Source organism: Peromyscus eremicus, chromosome 1 (genome assembly GCF_949786415.1).
Source record: "Peromyscus eremicus chromosome 1, PerEre_H2_v1, whole genome shotgun sequence".
NCBI classification, from domain to species: domain Eukaryota; kingdom Metazoa; phylum Chordata; class Mammalia; order Rodentia; family Cricetidae; genus Peromyscus; species Peromyscus eremicus.
Window position 1 is genome coordinate 114,074,882 of NC_081416.1, and position 21,785 is coordinate 114,096,666.

The 21,785-nt window shown below is 45.4% G+C and overlaps 1 protein-coding gene across 1 annotated transcript in view; it reads left to right on the top strand.

Moving 5' to 3' along the window:
• The window catches only part of Arnt2 (aryl hydrocarbon receptor nuclear translocator 2), a 162,282-nt gene that overhangs the window by 105,751 nt on the left and 34,746 nt on the right, over positions 1–21,785 (top strand). Inside the window, 3 exon segments of the mRNA XM_059271971.1 lie at positions 15,858–15,934; positions 17,462–17,596; positions 19,427–19,501. Of these exon segments, the coding sequence (XP_059127954.1) occupies positions 15,858–15,934; positions 17,462–17,596; positions 19,427–19,501 (287 nt within the window).

Genomic DNA, 21,785 nt, shown 5'->3' on the forward strand with positions numbered 1-21,785 from the left:
TACAAGCCCCAGGCCATTCTTCTAGGAGTGCTCAGGTAAATGGGGGAGACCGCATATGTAGGGGCAATAGAAAAGTATTATAAGGCAATCGTCCTTGGGGTTAGAAGAGTTCCTAAGCCAGCTCTGAGGTTAGGAGAGTTGCCCTGAAGAATGGCCATACCCAGGCTTCATCAGTACTCCAAAGCCTTCTTCTTGAGATCCATGCCAAGGGGATGCCTTGATTCCTACTAAATCTTTCTTCGCTTAAGTTAGTTTATCATTCTTACTATACCAGGCAAATTCCTCATCTGCTTCTGAACTCAATAATATGCTTTTCTGCCCCTTTATTGGGGCTCCAGGCCCATGATCTCACATGAGTAATGTTGTGAGTATGGTAAAACTCACTCAGCCTCTGTGGAGTGAGAAAAGAGGCTGTGGCCGAAGAAGCAGGCAGAGGTGGCATGGAGAGAATGAGTTCCCCTGGAGCTGCGTGTGTCTCAAGGCTGTTGGTGTTAGCTTGGGTGGGGGTAGGAAGACTTATTCTTCATCTTAAATACTGGTCCTTGAAACTGCCACTTAAGGAATGGTTGAAGGAGCCAGGGTGTTTCACTTAGAGAAAATGAGACATGATTGCTGTCTTCAAGTATTTGAGGGGGTGTCATAGGAAGGAGGAATTAGTCTCAGGATAGTTCCAGAAGGCACAACTTGGAGCAAAAGAGGAAAGTTACAGAAGAGACAAGTGAGCCAAGGGCATGAAAGGGCATTAAAAATGCAAGATAGACACATTAAGCTACGGGGGGGAAAAAAACAAAAAAACAAACAGTTTTCACGGTTAACCAGAACTGTATATTAAAACAATTTGATACCATTTTCTCTTACATCCTAATGGACCAAAGAGAGAAATGGCCAATGATGCGTTAGTAAAGAAAAGGCATGTTTTACAGTACTGTTAGGAATGTGAATTAGTACAAAGCTTGAGTAGAATAACTGAGCACTATGTATCAAACATTTGACAGTGTGCGACTCATGATACAGCACTCAGATTTGTGGAAATTTATTCTAACAAATTGACTAGAAATGTCTGTATATTGTGTGCTTTAGCGCAATTTAACAATTGTGAAAGCGCCAAATGAATCTAAATGTCACTGGTAGAGAATTGGCTAAAATTCAGTTGAATCTATATAAACTAGCACATTGGAGAGACACTAATGAGAAGATGTGCTATTCAAGGATGTTTGAGAACAAAATAAAGTATGAAGAATTATTTTTAAATGGCTACCAGACACACACATCTTGATTTTTAAATTATAAATGAATAAAACATAGGTATATGTTAAAACTGGAATATTAATCACTTATTTCTGTGTATGGATTGTTGGAGCTTTTTCTTCTGTGTTCACGTCTGCATTTCCTCAAAGTTTTACCTGACTTTCATAATCAGAGAAAAGGATGTTTTGAGACATCAATCTGAAGTTTCAAAGGAGGTATCCAAGATGATCAGATTGCGTGGTTTACAGTGAGCTTGAAAGTGTGTCATTGGCTTCCGTTTTGGTCTGCTCTTCCACTGGGTGTTTCTGTGAAGAGAGAGGTTCTGGAGAAGAAGGCCATCTTCCTGTATCATGACTCATGCACGCCTACAGGGGACTTAGCTGCCCCTGCTGCCTTGTTCTGTGGCTGCATTCTTAGCACATATAACACTAATTCTGGCTTACTGCTGGCATCCTGCAGGACCCAAGGGCATTTGTTGTGTTCATCTTCTCATCCTCATATATCATTCAGACTCAGCAAACATTATATTCATGAAGACTGGATGGGTGGGTGCATGGGTAGATGGGTGGCTGGGTGGGTGCATGGATGGGAGGATGAATGGATAGATAGATGGATGGATGGATGCATAGATGCATAGATGCATGGATGCATGAGTAGAGGAGTGGGTAGATGGATGAGTGGATGGTGAAAAAAAGAAGGGCTCTTGTTAAAAAAAAGAAAAATTGTGACTCTAGAGGGATGCACGTGAAGGAATTTCTTGCCAGAGTTTCTAAATTTATAGAATTCAGTTTTATGGAGCTCTTTTGAGACAGTTAAAGACAGTTGTGTGGCCTAGATGATTGGCTAAAATGAAGTCATGACTCTTTTACCCCTTCCTAAGGTCGTGGAATGGGGTACTAGATGAGCAAACAGCTCACTGTAAGGACTATTAGTTAAAGTACTGACCCTGCTTGCTCACGTGCTCCAGCTCTGTAATCATAAACAATGACTAAGTTATGGAAAAGATTTATGACAGATAACTAAAGTCACTATAAATATCAAAAGCCAATCTCAAAAAAAGGTTAACAGCCAGGATGGACTTTGCAGTGCAATCCAGAGCTTTGTGGATGGATTCCTTGACAGCAACTCATAACACATTCACTTAGGCTAACAGTAGGTTAGCCTTGAATTCATGAATCTTCCTTCTTCCTGTCTGTCCATGGTATACAGACCTCAAAGTAGATTCTGGTGTATTCTAGAAGCACTTTCTGTAATATAGTAGCCTTCCTAATTAGCCTGACAGCATTTTACACTATACTGGTATTTGGAGTGGGACCAACAGGCAGTGAGTTCCTTTGTCCCATCATGTGGTTGTTTAGTTTGTCCAAAACCACTTATAACAGGATATATTCTGTACATTGGGGTGTATTCAGAGTCTGAAGGACACTACATTTCCAGAAAGGTGATTTATTTCCACCATCGCTACCCAGCATCTTGCCTTTCATAAAGGATTCATCTTTGATCAGGGGTCATTTCTAAAGTGGAGGCTGGCTTACCACCTAAGAGTCCATGTAGAATGCCTGGTTACCTAGCAGAATGTCTGCACAAAAGAGGCAAGGTCTGACCTAGGGTAGAGAGTTTGACCCCAAGGCTGGTGATTCAGCCCCTGGGACAATCTAGATCTGGAAAGAACTTGTGTTGGCACTAGGCACTTTCCTCGCTGATGAGGTGGGTGTCTTTTTCTCACTTCATTGCTGACTTTCAGTAAGCTGTAGCCACAGCATGCCACAGGCTTGAGGTTATTTTGCAGTTCTGGCCAGAAGCCTCTGGGGTCAGACCAGTGCTCATACTTCACCCAACAGCTTGGCTCTGCCATGAGCTCATCTCCAACAGCTCTGGGCTTCTGGCAGTTTGCTTGTTGAATGTTCTGTTTGGTTTTTTACCATGTGAAAGTTTCCAAAAGTTGCTTGTTGGTATCGAGGCCACTAAGTCACCAGCAATGGCTGTACCCCTGTGCTCTCCAGCCCTCAGCCATCCTGCCCTGCCCACATGTGGCATGCTCAGGATCTCTCCAGACATCAAAGCCACCATGCTAGCTTCTCAGATGGAGAACGATGGCCACAGGCTTCTGATTTTTCATTCTCAGGCAGGATGAAATGGCTCTTCTTGTTCCTTCCATAAATGTTTTCTGAGCTCCCACTACAGACCAGGTTCTTTGTGAGGTCCTGGGCATCTTGAGGTGCCTTCTTACCGTGCTGTGGAGGGGACAAATCGACTTCCAAGTCAATGCAAAGCCACAGGTCATAACCAAGGTACAAATAAATACAACTGCCGAGATGCGTCAAGATAAGCTTGTCTGCCTGCATGCCAGCCTAGCAGGCAGAGAAAGAGTAGCACTGAGTTGAAGCATAAGGGCAAAGGAGAAGGACTTTTCTGGATAGCAAATGTATTGCAAGCAAGGGAAATTATGTAGGCAGGAGAGATCTTAACGGTAGCTCCCTTCCTTGGGAAGAGACTGTCGAGAGTTGGCTCAGTGAAAAGCCCTTGACTTGCTTTATGTATTTAATTTTCACAAGAACTGTGAAGAGGTGCAGATACTGTCATTTCTTCCTTTCTAGACACATAAAGACAGCGTCATGAAGCAGTTAGCCTAGCACTATTGGCTAGTAAAGGAGTAAGGTCGGGCTGTACAATCTTCCGTCTTGGTGATCACTGTTGTAATCAACCTTCTCCCTGAAGGAAAGGGATACTGTGACTGGGGATGTGGGTGAGACACAGATCTCAGGGATGCATTGCTAACCCTGAGAGCTTGGTCCCTCCCCTGCTTTCTGTGTGTAGGGTTTTGAAGAACGTTCTAGGAACTAGATCGGACTTGCTTGAAGGCAGAGTGAGGACTAGAAAAGGGAGCTGAAGGAGGTCGATGGCTGTGCTGATGTGGAGAAGTGAGGTAGCTAGGACAAAGCAGGTGACACGGGGCAGGGGTGGCAGTGGGCAAGGTCCACACAGGCAGGTGGGAAAACTACCACTCACACTCAGGAAGTCTGGTTGCAAAGTCTGTGTGCTTACACATCATTATTAGACTTGACTGGCTTCTCTTACTCCACAAATAGTGTACAGATCACTTTGCGAGTTTGACTAGAATTTGGACTTCAGCTGTTTGGTCATTGTTATATTATGACATCTATTTATGTGCCATTATCTGTCTGTCTGTCATCTGTCGTCTGTCAGATCTGTCTCAAATCTGTCATCTGCCTGTCAAATCTATCATCCATCTTTTCTATCATCTATCAAAACTGCTGTCTGTGTAGCTCCACACTCGTGTGAATATTGGCAACACTAATTAGACTCAGTGGTGGATTATTATTATTTTTTTAAAAGGCTGGGCATGGTGGTGCACACCTTTAATTCCAGAAATCAGGAGGCAGAGGCTGGTGGATCTCTGAGAGCCAGAGTGATACAGTGAGGTCCTGTCTCAAAAAGAAAAATTTAGTATGAAAAGAAAGATAAGAGAAGATGTGAAGGGGGATGTGGAAGGGAGTCCAAGAGGAGTTCGGGGTGAATATAATCAAAATACTTCGTATATGTGTGTGAAGTTCTCAAAGAATAAAATACATTTTAAAAATTGTCATCTATCACCTATCATTCATCTGTCACCAGCCTATCTATCAAATCTATCGCTGTCATCTCTGTCATCTACTCATCTCTCAAACCTATTATCATCTATCAAAACCTTCACCTACCTTCTGTCGGCCGGTACTACAAAGACCTCATTGGTTTCGTTGTCCACCCTCTCTTGCCCTACACCAGAACCCTGACATTATTTGACCCATTCCACCATGCCAAGATGAGTCTCCAAATAGTTTGCATTTGGAAGGGTGAGCAGACACCACACTCCTGAGTCCTTCCTCTTTGAGGATTTTCCCACTGTCCTGTGCAGTTGCAAAGAGAATTCTTGAGGTCACAGGGTTTCTGTGGGGACATTTCCCCAGCATCTTTAGCAGTTAGCTTCTGCCTTCTGATGTACAGTTGGCTAAGTCTGCCTTGTTTTTCCTTTCAGAATCTCCCCTTCGCCATTATAACACATGTCGATCATTTCCCGATGTCCTTGAACTCAAATTTTTGTTCAGATACTCTAGTGAGGTTGCTTTTGCTCATTTTAATGACTAGGCCAATTCAGCCTGTGCTGCAGGCATCAGAGTAGCCCCTGTGTCTTGGGGGCTCTGTTCAAGCCTCAAATCCCACGCCCATTTCCTGGGTCTGCTTGGGCCCCCACTTAGAATTTTGTTCCTCATATAAATTTCTTTAGAATTTCTTGGTCTAATCTTTTATTCATGGCTACCATTTTGTTTTTTGTTTTTTGTTTTTGTTTGTTTTTTAATATGACAAGTGTGCTTTTCATCTAAACTCGGTCTTTACTGATTAAGTTGATGTCTTTCTACAAACATCGCATCCTCCATATCCCCAGGGGATTGACTCTAGATTTCCCTGCCTCTTTCATAAAGCAAGTGGAAATATTTGCTCTGGTTCCTTACCTTGATGTCCTCTTTTTCACATGCCTCTGGTTTCCATGGGGCTCACCATAGACAGGTTATTGTGCAGTGGTCCATTCTGACAGCTGAGAATTGTTCTGTCATCCGTTGCAAAGGCTAAGTATCCTTGACAAGGACAGAAGTGGGGTGTTTGGCTTTGCAGCCGTTGTAGGAACACCTGAACCAAGTTTCACTTGTCTGTTTCCAGGGCTGTGGCGGGGTGGCAGGTTACAAGTCACAAATAGCCCCAGGGAGAATCTTAGAAATCTTTGGCCATGCAGTTTCTTAGGAGTCCCGAACTCTTCCCTGGGACTTGCCCCTCTTCTGGGCTCATCTCAAGCCAAGCTTACTCTGAGCTTTTGACTGCTCTGATGTAAACCTTCCACTCCATCTGTAGGTATTTACAGAGACTAAGCTATGTTGTATCTTTCCTCAACCCCATCTGGCCTGGTCCGAGCATCCCCAAATAACCCACCCTAGCTAACCTTCCCCAGTTTCCAGAACTGAGGTATTCTTCTCCCCGTGTCAGGCCCCAGGAACTTTTCATTGTAATTTGGGAGGGACAGGCAGGTAGGAAGAAAAGCACCGGTTACACCCATGGCTTCGCTTTGCAAAATGGAAAATCCACTTTAAAGATTACCAAGTAAGATCTCTGAAATACAAAATACCCACAGGTCAGAATATCTTTCAGAATATCTACCAACATAAAAGTCCCTAGACCACAACAAAAGGATTCCATACAATCCACTGGGAAGCTTCACGTTCTGCATTTCTTTCCTGGCAAATGGTACTTGTTGACACGGTGCGGTGCAGTCTCTGAGAAGCCTACAGTGATGAAACCTCTTTATCTTTATTGAGACTGTTTCCCAAATGTGTTTTTGCAAAAGTAAATTTTTCCCTAAAATTTACAAATGGTCCTCAGGGAAGGCTTTGGCGGTGTGCCGTGAGCAAGTGCCCTGAATCGCTTACAGCCAGGAGACAGTTGTTCCCCTTCGCCCTTTTGTTTTTGTGAAATGTAAAAATATGTCTTAATTCACATGAGGAGGTGAAGGCCAAGGACAAGCTCTTTCCAGAGAGACTGAAAAACAGCCCTGCTCTGCACGTGTCTGCGCGGGGTTCCTGTAATCTTTGGTGAGGAATGAAGAAGCCTCCCTGGCCAGTGCGGACTTCCCTCCCCAACAGCAGTTTCCAGTTCCATCTCATTTGCATTGTTTATCCTCTCCAGATTTATTTCTGGCTGGCGGAAGGGAAGAGCCTATCCAAGGAGGGCGAGGTAATTTAATATGGGGTGAAATGAGCTTGTGAAGCTGATTAGGGAACCACTAAGACCTGTTAGAATAGCTGGAATTATCCTGTTCCTTTTAAAAAACACTTGGCAGTTCCTGCCAGGAAGCACTCCCTCCTGACTTCTCTCCACCCTCTCTGGCACCTAGCGGTGGCCCTGTGGCCCCTCCTCCAGGCGCTGCTCTGTCCCCCGCAACACTGGTAAGCACATGGCAATTGGGATGAGCTGAGTCTGTTTTCCCCATCAGCTGGTGAACTCTGAAGAGTAAAGGCAGATTCTCCTTCCTCTGCAGCAGAGGCTCAGGCCCCTACCTGGTGCTTGTACCTACAGGATGTCACAGCCAGAGAGCCTGGGGCAGCATCACAGGCCAGTGTGCCTCCTGTCCTGAGGAAGGATGGTCCCAAGTCCTTCTGAGTCATAGTTGAGCCCTGCATGGAGGCAGAGATCAGCACAGGCAGCGCTGGCTCAGCCCCAGGATGACCCACCTCCTCTGCCAGTGCCGAGGGTTGCGTAGCTGAGGTGGTCCTGGTTGCATAAGAAAGTGGGCTAAACAAGTCATGGGGAGCAAGCCAGTAAGCAGCATTCCTCCAGGGCCTCTGTTTCAGTGCCTTACACTAGGTTCCTGCCTTGGTTTCCCCTGGTGATGGATGCTGACTTGCAGTCCAGGTCAACCCTTTCCTCCCCAGGTTGCTTTTGGTCATGGTGTTTATCACAACAGGAGCAAATATGATACGGTATGTCAACATATCATATCATATTTGACATAAATAGGACACTGATAGTTTGAGCCTCTGTGCCATGCACAATGTTGACGCTTCATGTCCATTCCCCGACCAAATGCCAACAAAGGCACTATAGAAAAAGGGTACACATACCCACATCACGTGATAAGTGTGACACATAGTTTCCTGAACTTCAGAGAGCCACAGGCTTTTGCCATCAACAACAGAGTTGAGATTCTTGAGTCAGGATGCCCCTGGTTACCCCAGAGCTAAAGCTCTTTAGTAATGGCCATTAAGCCATACACTGTCCATAGAGACATCTTCCTTCCAGCTATGTTAGTACCAAGCCCGATGGCCATTTTCCTTGAAGAATCCTTTCCTAAAGCCAGTTTGGGCCTTCAATGGGTTCATCATTAGGTCCCCCATAAGACCGCCTATGTCTCTAATATCCAAAGAGAATCCTGTCACCATTGTTTTAAATATGGATATTTGTGCCATCACAAATGGAGAGTAACTTCACAAGGCTCACCTAATGAACTCTGATAATTATCTCCAGTGGATGTGGTTGCCAACTCTGTGTGCTCGGCCATAGATCACTTTCTAGAAGGCCTTTGTGAGTGACCAGGAGGCTGCCGGGAGAGGCAGGGAGACACTGGCAGCATGTACCCTACAGCTCATTGCACCCTCTTCACAGGAAGGCCTCGCTGTCACACACACACTTCTTCACAGTCACCTTCTTCTGATGAGCAGGTCACCATCTCAGATCCTGAGAGGCTATCACAGGAGCACTCACTAGCATCATCTTCACAGATGTCACTAGAGGGTTGTGATACTGCTAACCTGTAGGAAGGAGCTTTGACATTTCAAAAAAACCAAAACATTCAAACATAGTCAATGCTGTGCTATGCCAAGATGCACATGGCCATATGGTAGATGTCCAGAGCTAGGGCAAGAGGAGAGACTGGAAAGTGGATGCTGGGAAGTGTTTGAAAAGAAAAGACACTGTTGAGCCTCGGTAATAAGGGAGTTGTCTTAAAGCAGCCCCAGAGTAGGAGAGCTTGAAAGTAGGTCACTGGAAAAATTAGGGGCCGCTGTTGGGGAGGGTTTTCATGATGAAGGAGGTACCATGGAATAGGAGAGATCACAGAACCTACAGGTCAACTGGCAAGGTTGGGTCCTTTCAGTAAGAAAAGCATCATTCCCAGGGCTAAGCAGGAGGTGGTCTCAGCATCAGTTGGTTTGGGAGAGGTGAGTAGGGCAGTGGAGGCCAGTCCTGCTGGACAAAGAAAGTTTGTGCCATGGTGGTGAGAGAGGACAGAAGAATAGGACGTGGGGCCACCATAGAAGAGGAGGTGAGCAGAGCCTGATGTCCAGGGACTGTGAGTGCCCGTGGAGCTAGAGCATCTAAGGGGAACACAGTGATGGGAGTTGTAGTGTCACCTTAGGCAGATGGGTGACAGGTGGACAGCTTCCGAGAAGCAGGAGTGAAGGGAACAGCTAGTGAAACTCATGGCACTCCTGTGAGCATCCCACAGACAGTAGCAGAAACCCCTCAGCTTTCCTTGGGAAAGGACCACTGTGTTCCCAGCAGAAACCACAAATTCATACTGGGATGATAATTCAAACTCATTACATGGTGGGCAGAAACTGGGAGGCCTCGGGTTTCCCTCAATTTGCTTTCTTGATGGAGAGGCTGAGGTGTAGAGCGGGCAGCCATTGTACCCTCATTCTAGTGAACCCAACAGACTCCCCATGTCTGTTATTAAGATGGCCCTATGTTTACAGATCACCATTTCCTAGAAATGAAATTTTGCTTTTCAAGTCCAAATCTGACAGCAGAATACTCATCTGCAGCTGCCCTGTCTAGCCAGTAGACTACCTCGTGGCTTTGTAGCCATGCATTTGAAGGGGAATGCTGTGACTCCACTTAATGTTTGGGTTAAGCCTCTGCTGCCACGAGGCACGTCACCTCTCCCCTGCTAACCAACGGGCAGGGTCCTAAGTCTGGATATCACTATGCCACACCCATGTTTCTGTGTTGCTGGAGAGCACAGGCCATCACGAGAAAACTTCCCAGGAGTGGGAAGCCTAAGGACCAAAGCATCATGGGTTGGCCTTTTTAAAATCAAAATGTACGTTCTTTCAAGATTACAGGCTTGACCACCACCATACCCACCTTACTTTGTGTCTTTTTAGAAAATTATGAAAACGCAGAACATGTTCATTAATAAAAATTTGGAAGATACAGAAAACCATGCAAGATAGAGAAAAATCCACTCATAAGCCCATTGTAAATGTGTTTAAAGGTTTAAATTAACCAATAACAGTACCCCTTTCTGCCCTGGACCTTTTGCTGAAAGTCAAGTGCCTTATCTTCTAGTATTTTTCTCTTTTTTAAAAAATGTAGTTTATATGGCTTCATTCTTTTACATGGCTGAATGACGTTTAATTAGTTGTTCATTCTCCAGAGTGGAGCGTGACTCTCATCTCCAGTTTTGTCGTCTGGTGGGGCTTGTGAAGTCTACATACTACAGGGGATTATCTGTCCGTGAATGCTAGCGTTTCTGAAGGTTAGTGTGGCGATATTGTGTTTCCCAAAATACTGTGCACCCTAATAAACTTATCTGGGGTCAGAGAACAGAACAGCCACTAGATATAGAGGCCAGAAAATGGTGGCACACATGCCTTTAATCCTAGCATTCCAGAGGCAGAGATCTGTCTGGATCTCTGTGAGTTCAAAGCCACACTGGAAACAGCTAGGCGTGGTAACAAGAGCCTTTAATCCCAGGAAGTGATGGCAGGAAGCAGAAAGGTATTTAAGGTGTGAGGACGAGGAACAAGAGCCTGGTTAAGCTTTTAGGCTTTTAGCAATAGTTCAGCTGAGACCCATTTAGATGAGGAGACAGAGACTTCCAGTTTGAAGAAAAAGGATCAGCTGAGGAACTGGCAAGGTGAGGTAGTGTAGCTAGAGTTTTCCTGCCTGGCCCACAGTCAGGACAAATCTCTCTCACCTGCCAGTCCCACAGCCACTCAGACCCGACCAAGTAAACACAGAGACTTATATTGGTTACAAACTGTATGGCCGTGGCAGGCTTCTTGCTAACTGTTCTTACAGCTTAAATTAATCCATTTCCATTAATCTATACCTTGCCACGTGGCTTGTGGCTTACCGGTACTTTACATCTTCCTTGTCCTGACGGCGGCTGGCAGTGTCTCCCTCACCCAGCTTCCTGTTCTCTCAATTCTCCTCTCTGTTAGTCCCGCCTATACTTCCTGCCTGGCCACTGACCAATCAGTGATTTATTTATTGACCAATCAACAACACATTTGACATACAGACCATCCCACAGCAAGGTAGCTGTGGCTTGTTCTGCTTCTCTGATCTTCCAATGTTCGCCCCAAGACCTGGCTCCAGGTTTGTTTTTATTAATAAGACCTTCTAACAATCCGTGCTACAGGTTAGTCCCAGAAGTAGTGCAAACATGATAATTTAAGTTGACAGAGCTACCACCAAAGTACCCTGCAGAGGAGGATCTGAGTGTCCCCTCCCCACCTCCCAACATCTCTAGAAGTTTCCATCATCCTGTAAGCTCTATCAGTGTGATATTTGGAACTCGGAAGAGATGTGACATTTTTTAATCAAATGTTCTTTAGTGTGAAATTTCATGTCCTTTGGGGGCACACATGTTGTGGGTATTTAACTCTGAATTGCTTGTTCATAGCATGCGCTCTTTTTTTCCAGGATGATTTATGCCTTTCCTGTTTTCTCCTTGGAGGTCTTGATACACTTGTGTCCTGGTGGCTACTGTGTTGCTAACACAGCCGTCTTACCCCAGTTTACCTTTGACGCTCCTTTACCCTGTTTTCCAGCCCACAGAACGGTTTGTCTGCCTAAGTACCAAACTGTGCCTGTGCCTTTCTTCTTTGGGGCTCCCAGACCTTGCAACTCAAAGATGTCCTCAGGCTTCTCCAAGGATAAAGAGTTTTAACGTCTAGGGTGGGGGATGCTGCGCTGTTGATTTCTTTGTTTCTTTTTTGACTCTCCACAAAGATTCTCTGGCAGCTGACTCTTTATTTCTCTTTGCATGTATTACCTTTCTGCTGACCTGATCCAATCACAAACCATCATTTCATCTTGTATGACCTGTAAAGGCAAACTGTAGAGCCTGCCAGTATTGTGTATAAAAGAGTGGGAAAGTAGTGTGGGTTGGCTTGAGACTGAATGGCCTTTGGCTCCAGTGAGGGCCCAGCAGATGTCTGCTGAGCCGGTACCAGGATGTGTTCTCCTTAGCTGGGACTGCCAGGCTGCCATTCCCAGAGGATATAGGCTGAGTCTAACAGGAGAGGCCTTCTATCAGCAGGGGTGCCCAGAGCCTTCAGCTGCTGGCTAGGAAGATAAACTGTAACTACACCAGGCTCCTCACTGTATTATACTATCCCTCCTTTCCCCCAGCCCAGTGCCACCTGCAGCCATAAGAGCCATTCCTCCAGTCTCGGCTGATCTCAAGTATATAACCTGATACTGATGAACCTGTGAAGCCCTGCCCTGTACTGCAAGCCACTGGGTTTGCCTGGACTGGCTCACTTTGCACTTGTCATTATAACAGTTTTTACATCTGTTTGTTTGTCTTCTTTTGGATTCTCCAAAGGGACATGACTGTAATAGTAACACACACATCACCAGCATGGAGCTCAGAACATAGTGGGAACTTGGGGGTAATAATGCCTGGGAAACCCTCTGAGTTTGTTGGTCAAGGGAATCCAAGGGACTCCCTAAAACAAATAGGCTATTGTCCTTGTTTGCCTCCCAGGCTGTGAAGGTATGACCCTATTGCTGAAGTCACAGGACTTGGAAGAGTACAGCTGGAACGGACCTGAAAGTCTCCTCTGAGAAGCAATTCAAAGTCCTAAAGCCACAGCCATGACCAGCACAGGAAGATATACCCGAGGGTGCAATGGTGACATTTAGATTTGGAGAGTAGTAGACAACCACCTAACTGGACATGAGGCCCACTCAGTAGGAGGGAAAGCATGGCTGGAACTATAAACCTTGCCAACTCCCTGTGACTGATGAGGTCATGGACCCTAGAGGAGAACCTACTACTGCCATGTTCCTGAACCAGTATAATTCTCAACTTCATTCCGCATATCTGTCTTTAGATCCGTAGATAAACTTATCTCTCACCCCTAATCAAAGACGCTTTTTTGCCAGCAGGCAAAGAACCATCACAGAAATCCACAAATGGTCAACATGCAGAAAACAGTTGACTGCCGGGTTCCCATCTCTGATGGGTGCATCTACAACACAACCCTCATACCTAAGGCTCAGGGAACACTGCAGAGAAACGGGGGTGGAAAGATCGTAAGAACCAAAGGACTACGGTGTCTGCTGTGAGATAGTGTGAGATAGCGTCTTTTATCTATGACAGAGTTGCACTCATGAAATCTTTTTTTTTTTCCAATGAACACTCACTTATTAAGCCCACACATGGTAAGGATAGAGCTTGGAAATGCCTATCCTAGCCATGGATGATGCACAACAGTCCTCACTGAGGACCATGTCCTCCTCACTCCTTCTTCTCTGCTGGGAATATCTCAGACTTACATCATTTTCTACAGCTATACAATATCCAGAAGGGTAGTGATAAGCTTGTTTCAAAGTTGGAGTCCCTTCTCAGAAAGTGGGGGAAAGTGCAATGATTGTCTCAGCTAGTAGAAATTTGCTTTGTTTTTCTTTCACACCCTTGAAATCTTAACAATATGGTTGCCTAAACAAGACAGTCACAGGTGATAACACCAGATGACATCCCAACATGGATGAGGGAATAAGTTTAACAAGTGTAAAAAGTACAAGCATATATGGGGAACATTTTGAACCATTCTGAAAAACATAGAAAGAGGATAAAATATGTGATTAAAAAACAAAACAAAACAAAACACCTTATCCTGTGCCTTGGGAGGGTGAATCAATATTTCGAAGACATCATTTCTCCTGAAAGAAGAAAATTAGAAATTTAATCAGGCCTATTAGCAATGTCATCAAACTATTTTATGAAGTTAAGTAAGTTGATACTAAGTTTCATGTGGAAAAAACACATTTAAAAGTAGCCAAGACAACCCTACCAGAAGCCCTAGAAGACATTAGAACACACAGGGGTGCCGCTTAGGTTTGGGGAGTGTGGCACTGGGGCTGGGATGGATTGGTGACTGGTGGAGTAGGAAGGAAAGTCCATAATTAGACCCAAGCATATGTGGGGACTTGTTCCAGGATCAAAGTGGTATCTCAGATCACTGTACTTTCAACACATATCAGTGGGATAACTGAAGAGTCACATATTTGAAGAAAACATGGATATGTATCTCATATCCTACACAGGAGTAATTGAGCATCTGAGACATCTAAATGTAAAATTCGAGGCCAGGAAATCACCAGCGAGAAACAAGGGGGAGTCATTTTAATCTCTGCATGAGAAATCACTTTCTAACTGTGGCTCGGACTCATCATCGTAAGCAAAGTTAGAAGACAAAGGACCATGTGGGAGAACAAATGTATAGCATCCTTCTTTGCAGAGACAGCTCTTTAAAAGTGAGACCCCCCCACCCACAGCTATAATCCTATCTCCTGCAAGGTGAAGACAGAAGGATAAGGAGTTCAAGGTCATCCTTGGCTACAAACAAAGTTCAAAGCCATCCTGGGATGTAGAAAACCTGTCTGGAGGACAACAATGGGAAACAGGTAGCCAAAATCCAACAGAACAATGAGGAAGAACCTGAACAGATAATTCATTAAAACTCAAAACGCAAAAGCAGTTCTAAACATAAAGTGATATTCAAACATAACTATAATTACTGAAATGCAAATTAAGACATCTATTCTCACCTGTCAAACTGACAAAAACCTGACAGCGCGTTCTGTTAGCCAAGAACATAGAGAAACAGACTTTCAGGCATCAGTGGCTGGAATGCAAACTGGTACAGCCCATCTGGAGGGAGTTTTATCAAAGCAGAAAGTATATTTGACCCAGCAATCCCATTTCTAGAGAACTGCTACCCTGCAGGAGCATCTCCAGTTATTAAAAAACAACACGTGCTAGAATGCCCATTGCGTCTAACTGCACAGCACCGAAAACACCTCACGGGTGGTTCACACATGAGAGATGGTTGGATAAACCTGGCACATCAGCACAACTAAGTGCTTTGTAGTTCTGAAAAGGAACTGGGGAAGAGCTAGCTCTGTGAACAAATCTGGCGGGTTTCCGAGATGTACTTTGTGTATCTGTATACATGTATGTTCATGTATATTCAGGTACATGTTTGTGTGCATGCGTGTAAGCACATGTATGTGGGGGCCAAAGAGCAGCCTCAGGTGCTGTTCCTTGGGTATCATTCACCTTGTTTGTATGTTTGTTTGTGAGAGTATCTCAGTGGTCTGGAACTCGCCACGTAACCTAAGCTGGCTCATTGGCAAGCAGATCAAGGGGATCTGCTCAGCTGTGCCTCTTCAGTGCTGGGATTACAAGTGTTCACCAGCAGATGTGGGGGATGTACAGTTTTAATCTCCACATTCAAGGAAGATCTCTGTAAATTTGAGGCCAGCCTGGTTTACATGGCAAGCTTCAGGACAGCCAAGGCTGCCTGGTGAGACCTGGCTTCCAACAAACGAACAAAAGCCACCACCAACAAAAAACAACCAAGTGTGCACCACCTCTGATGGTCTTTGATTCCTTGTCAACAGGAAAGTGAACTGTTTGGATGATCGACAAGACCTGCTTAGTCTTCCTGTCGGTGCTTCACTCTAACGGTTGCAGGCAAATTGTGCATACGTAGAGATGAATGACTTGCATCTACCCTCCTTCGCTGCCTCTGTGTCATCCACAGATGCAGATGGTGATGTATCCTGGAATCGTCAGACACTGTCAGGCAGGGAGGAGCAGGAAATATTGTGGGGCTGCTGAGCGCGCTCTGGCTAGCCTCCCAGCTCTGAGTGACAGCACTGGATCTGTATTTGCAGTTGCATGAATGAAATCGTGGCTGCTGTCCCCACTTAGCCAGTAACTTTGGGCATGTTGATGACGCTGGTATGTCTCATTTCAGGAATGACCATACCCGAAGAAGACGCTGATGTAGGACAAGGCAGCAAATACTGCCTTGTAGCAATCGGGAGGCTCCAGGTAAGCAAAAAGCCTGTCCTTTTCATCTTCGGTGAGTGCCCGTGACTGTGCGGGACAAGAGACTGAGTTTGGACGCTTCTTTATTTGGAGCTCCTGTGTGCTCAGTATTTGTGGGGTTATGTGTCTCACTCTGGGTCAAGGGTAAGGCTAATCCTGAAGATTAAAAAAGGGGATACTGTGAGGGATACTCCACAGAGGCCTTGCTGTACTGAGGGTCAGTAGACCTCTCTCCCACCTACATGTTACTGCAGAGATGAGTTCTTCCTGAAGTCACATCCTTGCTAACCACCTTTAAAGTCTCTCACGGGCTTTGTGGTACAAAGTCCAAACTCATCATTCCAGCTTCCTCTCCTTCCCGTCTTCCCATCTTCCCATCTCACCACATCCTCTTACCAAGCCACGTTATTCCCTTCTCATGACGCCACCACATGGTTCCCCACCTCTGTGGGTATTTTCAAGCTGTTGCTTCTACCTTGTGTTTTTCTTCGTTGCCATTCTGCTTTCAAAATTCCTTCTGTGTGCTTCCTACTGTCTCATCCCTTGAGACCTAACTAAATGCCAATGTCCTTAGTTAACACTGGATGTTGCTTTGCACTGTGTTCTCTCATAACACAGAGTTCTCACCTCAACTTCATCTGCACACTGTTTTCTGCGGTTAGCTGAGGGTATACTTGTGCCTGACAAAGTCCTCTGGAGCAGGGACCCTACCCTGTCAAAAGTTAGTTTACTTGAAGCTTGAGAGATGGCTCAGTGTTAAGAGAATTGACTGTTCTTCCAGAGGACCAAGGTTCAATTCCCAGCAGCCACATGACAGCTTACAACTGTCTGCAGCTCCAACCCCAGGGGGCATTGATGCCCTCTTCTGGCCTCCTCAGGCACCAAGCACACAGGTGGTACCCAGACATACATGTAGGCAAAACACTCATACACATTAAGTAAATAAATAAAACTGTACATTTTTAAGTTTACTTGATGTCTGATATACAGTAGCTACTCAGTCAACTGGTTTATTCATTCTTCCGTTGACACTTAGGGTGTTTTCCAAACTGATGAAGGGAGGCATAGTTGACATAATACAAAATGCTCATGTTTTACATCCTTGGTCTCCTAGGTCTGACCATTTTCAACAAATGAATAAGCAGTTCATTCAAATAAAGCAAGCATTGGATCTTCACTGGAGTGTAAAATAAGAATAGTTGGGTCCAGAAATACATACTCTCTGCACCAGTTATAGAAAGGATGATGGGAGACGGAGAAAGTAGCAGCATGTACTGAGCACCAGCCATTCGTCAGCAAAGCAGGCAGTATCTCTTTTGGCATCACAGTTATAAATTGTTGTAATTATTCATTATTCCCATTGACTAACAAGGAAACAAATGCTCAGAAATGTGAAGGAAGTGGCCAAGCATTAATTAAATCCCCCCCCCCCCATTCATCTTTCCAGTGACACAGAAGGATGTGTGAACTTCAAGCTATGTGGATTCTTACCAGGTTCTCATCTGCATCTTTATCAACCCTCCGTTCCAGGTGACCAGCTCTCCTGTGTGCATGGACATGAGCGGCATGTCAGTGCCCACGGAGTTCCTGTCCCGGCATAACTCTGATGGAATCATCACATTTGTGGACCCAAGATGCATCAGTGTGATTGGCTACCAACCCCAGGTCAGTGGCTAGCCCTGAGCTCCCAAAAGCTGGTGAAAGATTTAACTTCACTCAAAATGTGTTTATCTTACTTGTTCAAGGTTCAGCACAATGACATCTTGGAGAAATCATGTATGAGTCTAGATTCCCTGTTTGTCTAGACTGACACCCTTCCCAAGTGAAACTTCGTCATAAGACAGCACCACTTTAAGTGGACTCCTTGTCTTTTGTCCTAACCTTTCTGTAGCTCTTGCTGTGTTTTCACAAAGGAGGGGGAGTTGAGATCAGTTTATTTTAAATTACAAAGCTTATCTGTGTCTCACATCTGTCAAGATGCCCAAAGGATGTTGCTTAATCTTTTGGGGAAACCTTTCTACTTGGGACATATTTCTGGTCTTTACTCCAGATTCTTCCTGAAAAATCGGTGGCATGAGCCACTCAGGTAAAGCCAAGAAACCACAACCACATGTATCGAACTGTGTCCCAAACCTAAGGATCTCTACCTAGAGGAGACACTTAAGGGACAAGTGTGGGGAGTATGGAGATGTTACCAAATAAGTGTTGATTTCTTAGGCATGATCACGTTTTGGTTTTGTAGTATGCTGGCATTTATTATATTAATGCTAAAAGGCCTTGTGGAGAAGTGTTATTGGAGCTACAAGTTATTGTCAAGTGATCTAGTTAACACACACACACACACATACAAACTCCCATCTGCATTTGTGTGTGGACATCTATGAAGAAAAAAGAAAGAAAATATTGGTAACATATTGACAATTGAATCAATGAAATGGATATGTAAGTGTTTATTATATATCATTTGCCTTTTCTATAGAGATTTTTAAAATAAGAAAATCATTTTAAAAAGAAGGGGCTCTTTGTTCTAAGGAACAGACTTTGGGAAGCTTTGGGATGTGGTAACGTGAGTTATTTTAATTGCATGTGTATTTTTTTATTTACTTAACTTTTTATCCAGGCTGGAATCAGGCCTGGGTGTAGATTTTAGAACTAGGAACAGTCCCAAGCAGAAACATGAGAGACTTTCTATAATTCTGAAGCTAGATTCGTGCAAACTGTGACCTCTCTGATAGACTAAGGTAAATGCCGATGACTCCTGACAGCAGTGCATTTCTGGACAGACCGGTGCATTCCGCAGCAGCTTCCCCTGAGTGTCTGTGTGCTCCTGGGGCATAGGAACTGCCCTGGCTGCTGAGTCAGCTCACTTTAAGCATCATGTGCTGATGCAGGTTCTCATCATTGAGTTAGGTCACATCTAATGCTGTTTAAGGCACTTCCTAGTGCATGCTTGAAATTGCCCTTTGATGGGTTTTTTATATTCTGCTCCCATTCACTGTAAAACACCCAAGTTACAGATGAAGGCTGAATCTTTCAAATAACACATAGACTAGTGAAGGTCAATAATCAGCAGGCTTGAGGCAAGCCCAGTTATTGTAGCCCCATTCGGCCACTGTTTTCCATACTTAAACAGTTTTAGTTTTTGTAAGTAGCATGTCTGTCCTTGAGCTTACTTTGGATGTTTTTAAAAAATATGTTGATTGCAGTTTGCCTCTCCAAGGCAAACAGAACTAAAGTTGTGTTGTAAAGCTGCTGATCTAGCACCCAAGCAAAATGAGACATCAGTGAGGACTGAGCCAGGGGATTCAGAATGGATGCAAGGAAGCCAACTCCTCAGCAGACAGGACGAGGGGGGCCATCATATGTTTAAGACTTTGGTGGGCAGGCAAGAGGAGGTGGGCTCACGGGGATGTAAGCAGCACCTTTGTCTCCAGAGTTGGGGATAAGAGATGGCGAGTGGTCTTTGGGGTTATTAAAGGTATCTGTCCCCTTTAGGACCTTCTGGGAAAGGATATTCTGGAATTCTGCCACCCTGAGGATCAGAGCCACCTACGGGAAAGCTTCCAGCAGGTATTGCCCCTGGCTGCTGCCGTTGGTGCCTAGTGAGGTACCTGGAGGTAGGGGATGGCAAGAGGGATGGAGGCCTACTGTGAACTCCCAGGCTGGAGTGCCCTACTACAATGTCAGACAGCCATTCTGGGCAAGAGTTCAAGCACGGGAGTAAGATACACAAAGAAGTCGTGGCTATGTGTTAGGAAAGGAGGACAGACTCTGAAGAGTCTCCCCAAGCACCAAAGCTAGACAGGGTAACTTGGGAGAAGAGTCAGCTTCCAGTGGAGGGATCAGCTGACATGAGTCGTAAAAGAACAGTACAGAAGAAATGAGAGAACATGCCAGAGGGAGGGGGCCATGCCAGGCACTCTGGTGGCCTGCCGGGAGGATCCTCAGCAGCTCCTTGGGCTGACAAGGAGGAAGTGGCGGACAGTGAGACCAGCCAGGCCGGGTCTGAGGCCTCCTGCGCCATGCTATAGGGCCTCAGTTCTCTCCTAGGTCACATAAAGGTGAGTAGCAATTTCTTCGAGTATGTAAGCAGAACAAAGCTTTGAAGGGCCATTTGAGAAGCCCAGGTACACAGAAAAATGAAAATAAAAATAAGTCAGGAGAGCTTTAAAATGAGCAATGGGTTCCCAGAGCTGTGCAGGACCTGTGGGAATCAGATGTGGGAGGCAAGTTAAGGAGAAAATCATTCAGATGGGGATGGTGGGGAGAGGCAGCATGGCAGAATGGCCACCATAATAATGGCACTCTGTGCATCATTTCTGCTTTCTGAGCATACACTCTCTAACAGGCACCCATAGCGTGAGTCCCAGGAGGAAGGACTGCTGGGTCCTGGGGTGGTGGCAGGGGTTAGGAGAGGCTCACTGAAGCAAAGGGCCAGAGTGTCATACTTCACAAGTTAGAGCTAATTCAGAATGAGGTCTGTTGGCTCCTGAGCTGGCCTGGGAGGAGGGAAAAACTCACTCCAGCAGACTCTGACATAGTTTTTCTGACTCCAGGAAAAGGAAAAAATGGACATAAGAAAAGAGACCTTTGGGTCACTTTTCAAGAGGGAGGAATCTGCTGTCATCCATCTGGAGTATGGGCTTACTTTAGCATTTTGCTTTGCAAGTATCTCAAGCCCAGCCAGGGGAAGGCCTCTCCATCTGCAGAGTCCTGGGCCTCCAGCTTCACACCTACATGGGTGGCACTCCGGGGCAGCCGCCTTCCTCCTTGATCTCAGCTCTGTTTTTCCGAAGTCACTCCTTCCCACTTCTGGTTTCCTTTCCGTCCCCTAGCCCGGTTTGGTTGACTTCTTCACACTCTTCTGCAGCTGTGAAGACAGGCTCTGACATCAACCGTAGTACTTCTTCCTCGTAATCTCAACCCCCGGGTGGCCCCAGCCCACCTGTCCTCTAGCTTCATGCCTGCCTCCTCCCAGGCAGCTCTTCACCTCTCCATCTGAGGGCCCAGGGGCCTCTCCCTCACACCACTTCCAGCCAGTTGCTCAGTACAAAGCTCAGCATCGCTTAGGCACAGATCACATGACAGGCCTTCCTGGAACACCTTTACAAGACACCTTGATGTCTCCCTGCTTTCTCCTGTCATCCCTGCCCCTCCTATCTGACCGCTGCAGACGTTCCCTTGCTGTGTCTCTCCCTCTGTGGTCATTTCACTCCAAGCCTTTGTAAAAACACAAACTGGGTTCAGTCACATTTTTCATTAAAACTTGCTAACCATGGTCCGTGTATCTAGAGTTAAATGTGTATTTCTTCCCATAGCTTCAGGCTCCATGGAAGCCTGGTCCCATTCCATGCTCCTTTGGACATGATTCTTCAGTCTCACTGGCTTCTCTTACTTCCTTGAACATTCTTTTCCCCATCTTTTGGCCATGACTGAGCCATGCCCTGGCTGGAATACTACCCTCTACTCTCCATTTGACTGACATCTTCCAACCCATGTCACCCATGAGATCTTCCCAGTGACTAAGACAGAGATCCTCCTCTTGGCTTCTCCTTTACCACGTGTCGTTTCTTTTGTCTACTTCCTCTTTTTTGATCTCTTTCACTGAAGCCTGGCTTTACTGTGGGCAGACCCCCATGCCTGTACTTGTGGGCATCATCTCCGGGAGGGTAAATTTGAACCAAGCTGCCTAAGCAGATCAGAACTTACAGCAGGTGGCTCCCATTTGGGGAAAATGTGAAATCGGAATGATGAGACTTTACCAGGATGCTTTGTACCGTGTGTCAGCTGTGTGTGTGGCAGTAAAGGTGACTTTGCACAGCCAGGCCTGGGCTCTATTGGTTTCATCTTCCTG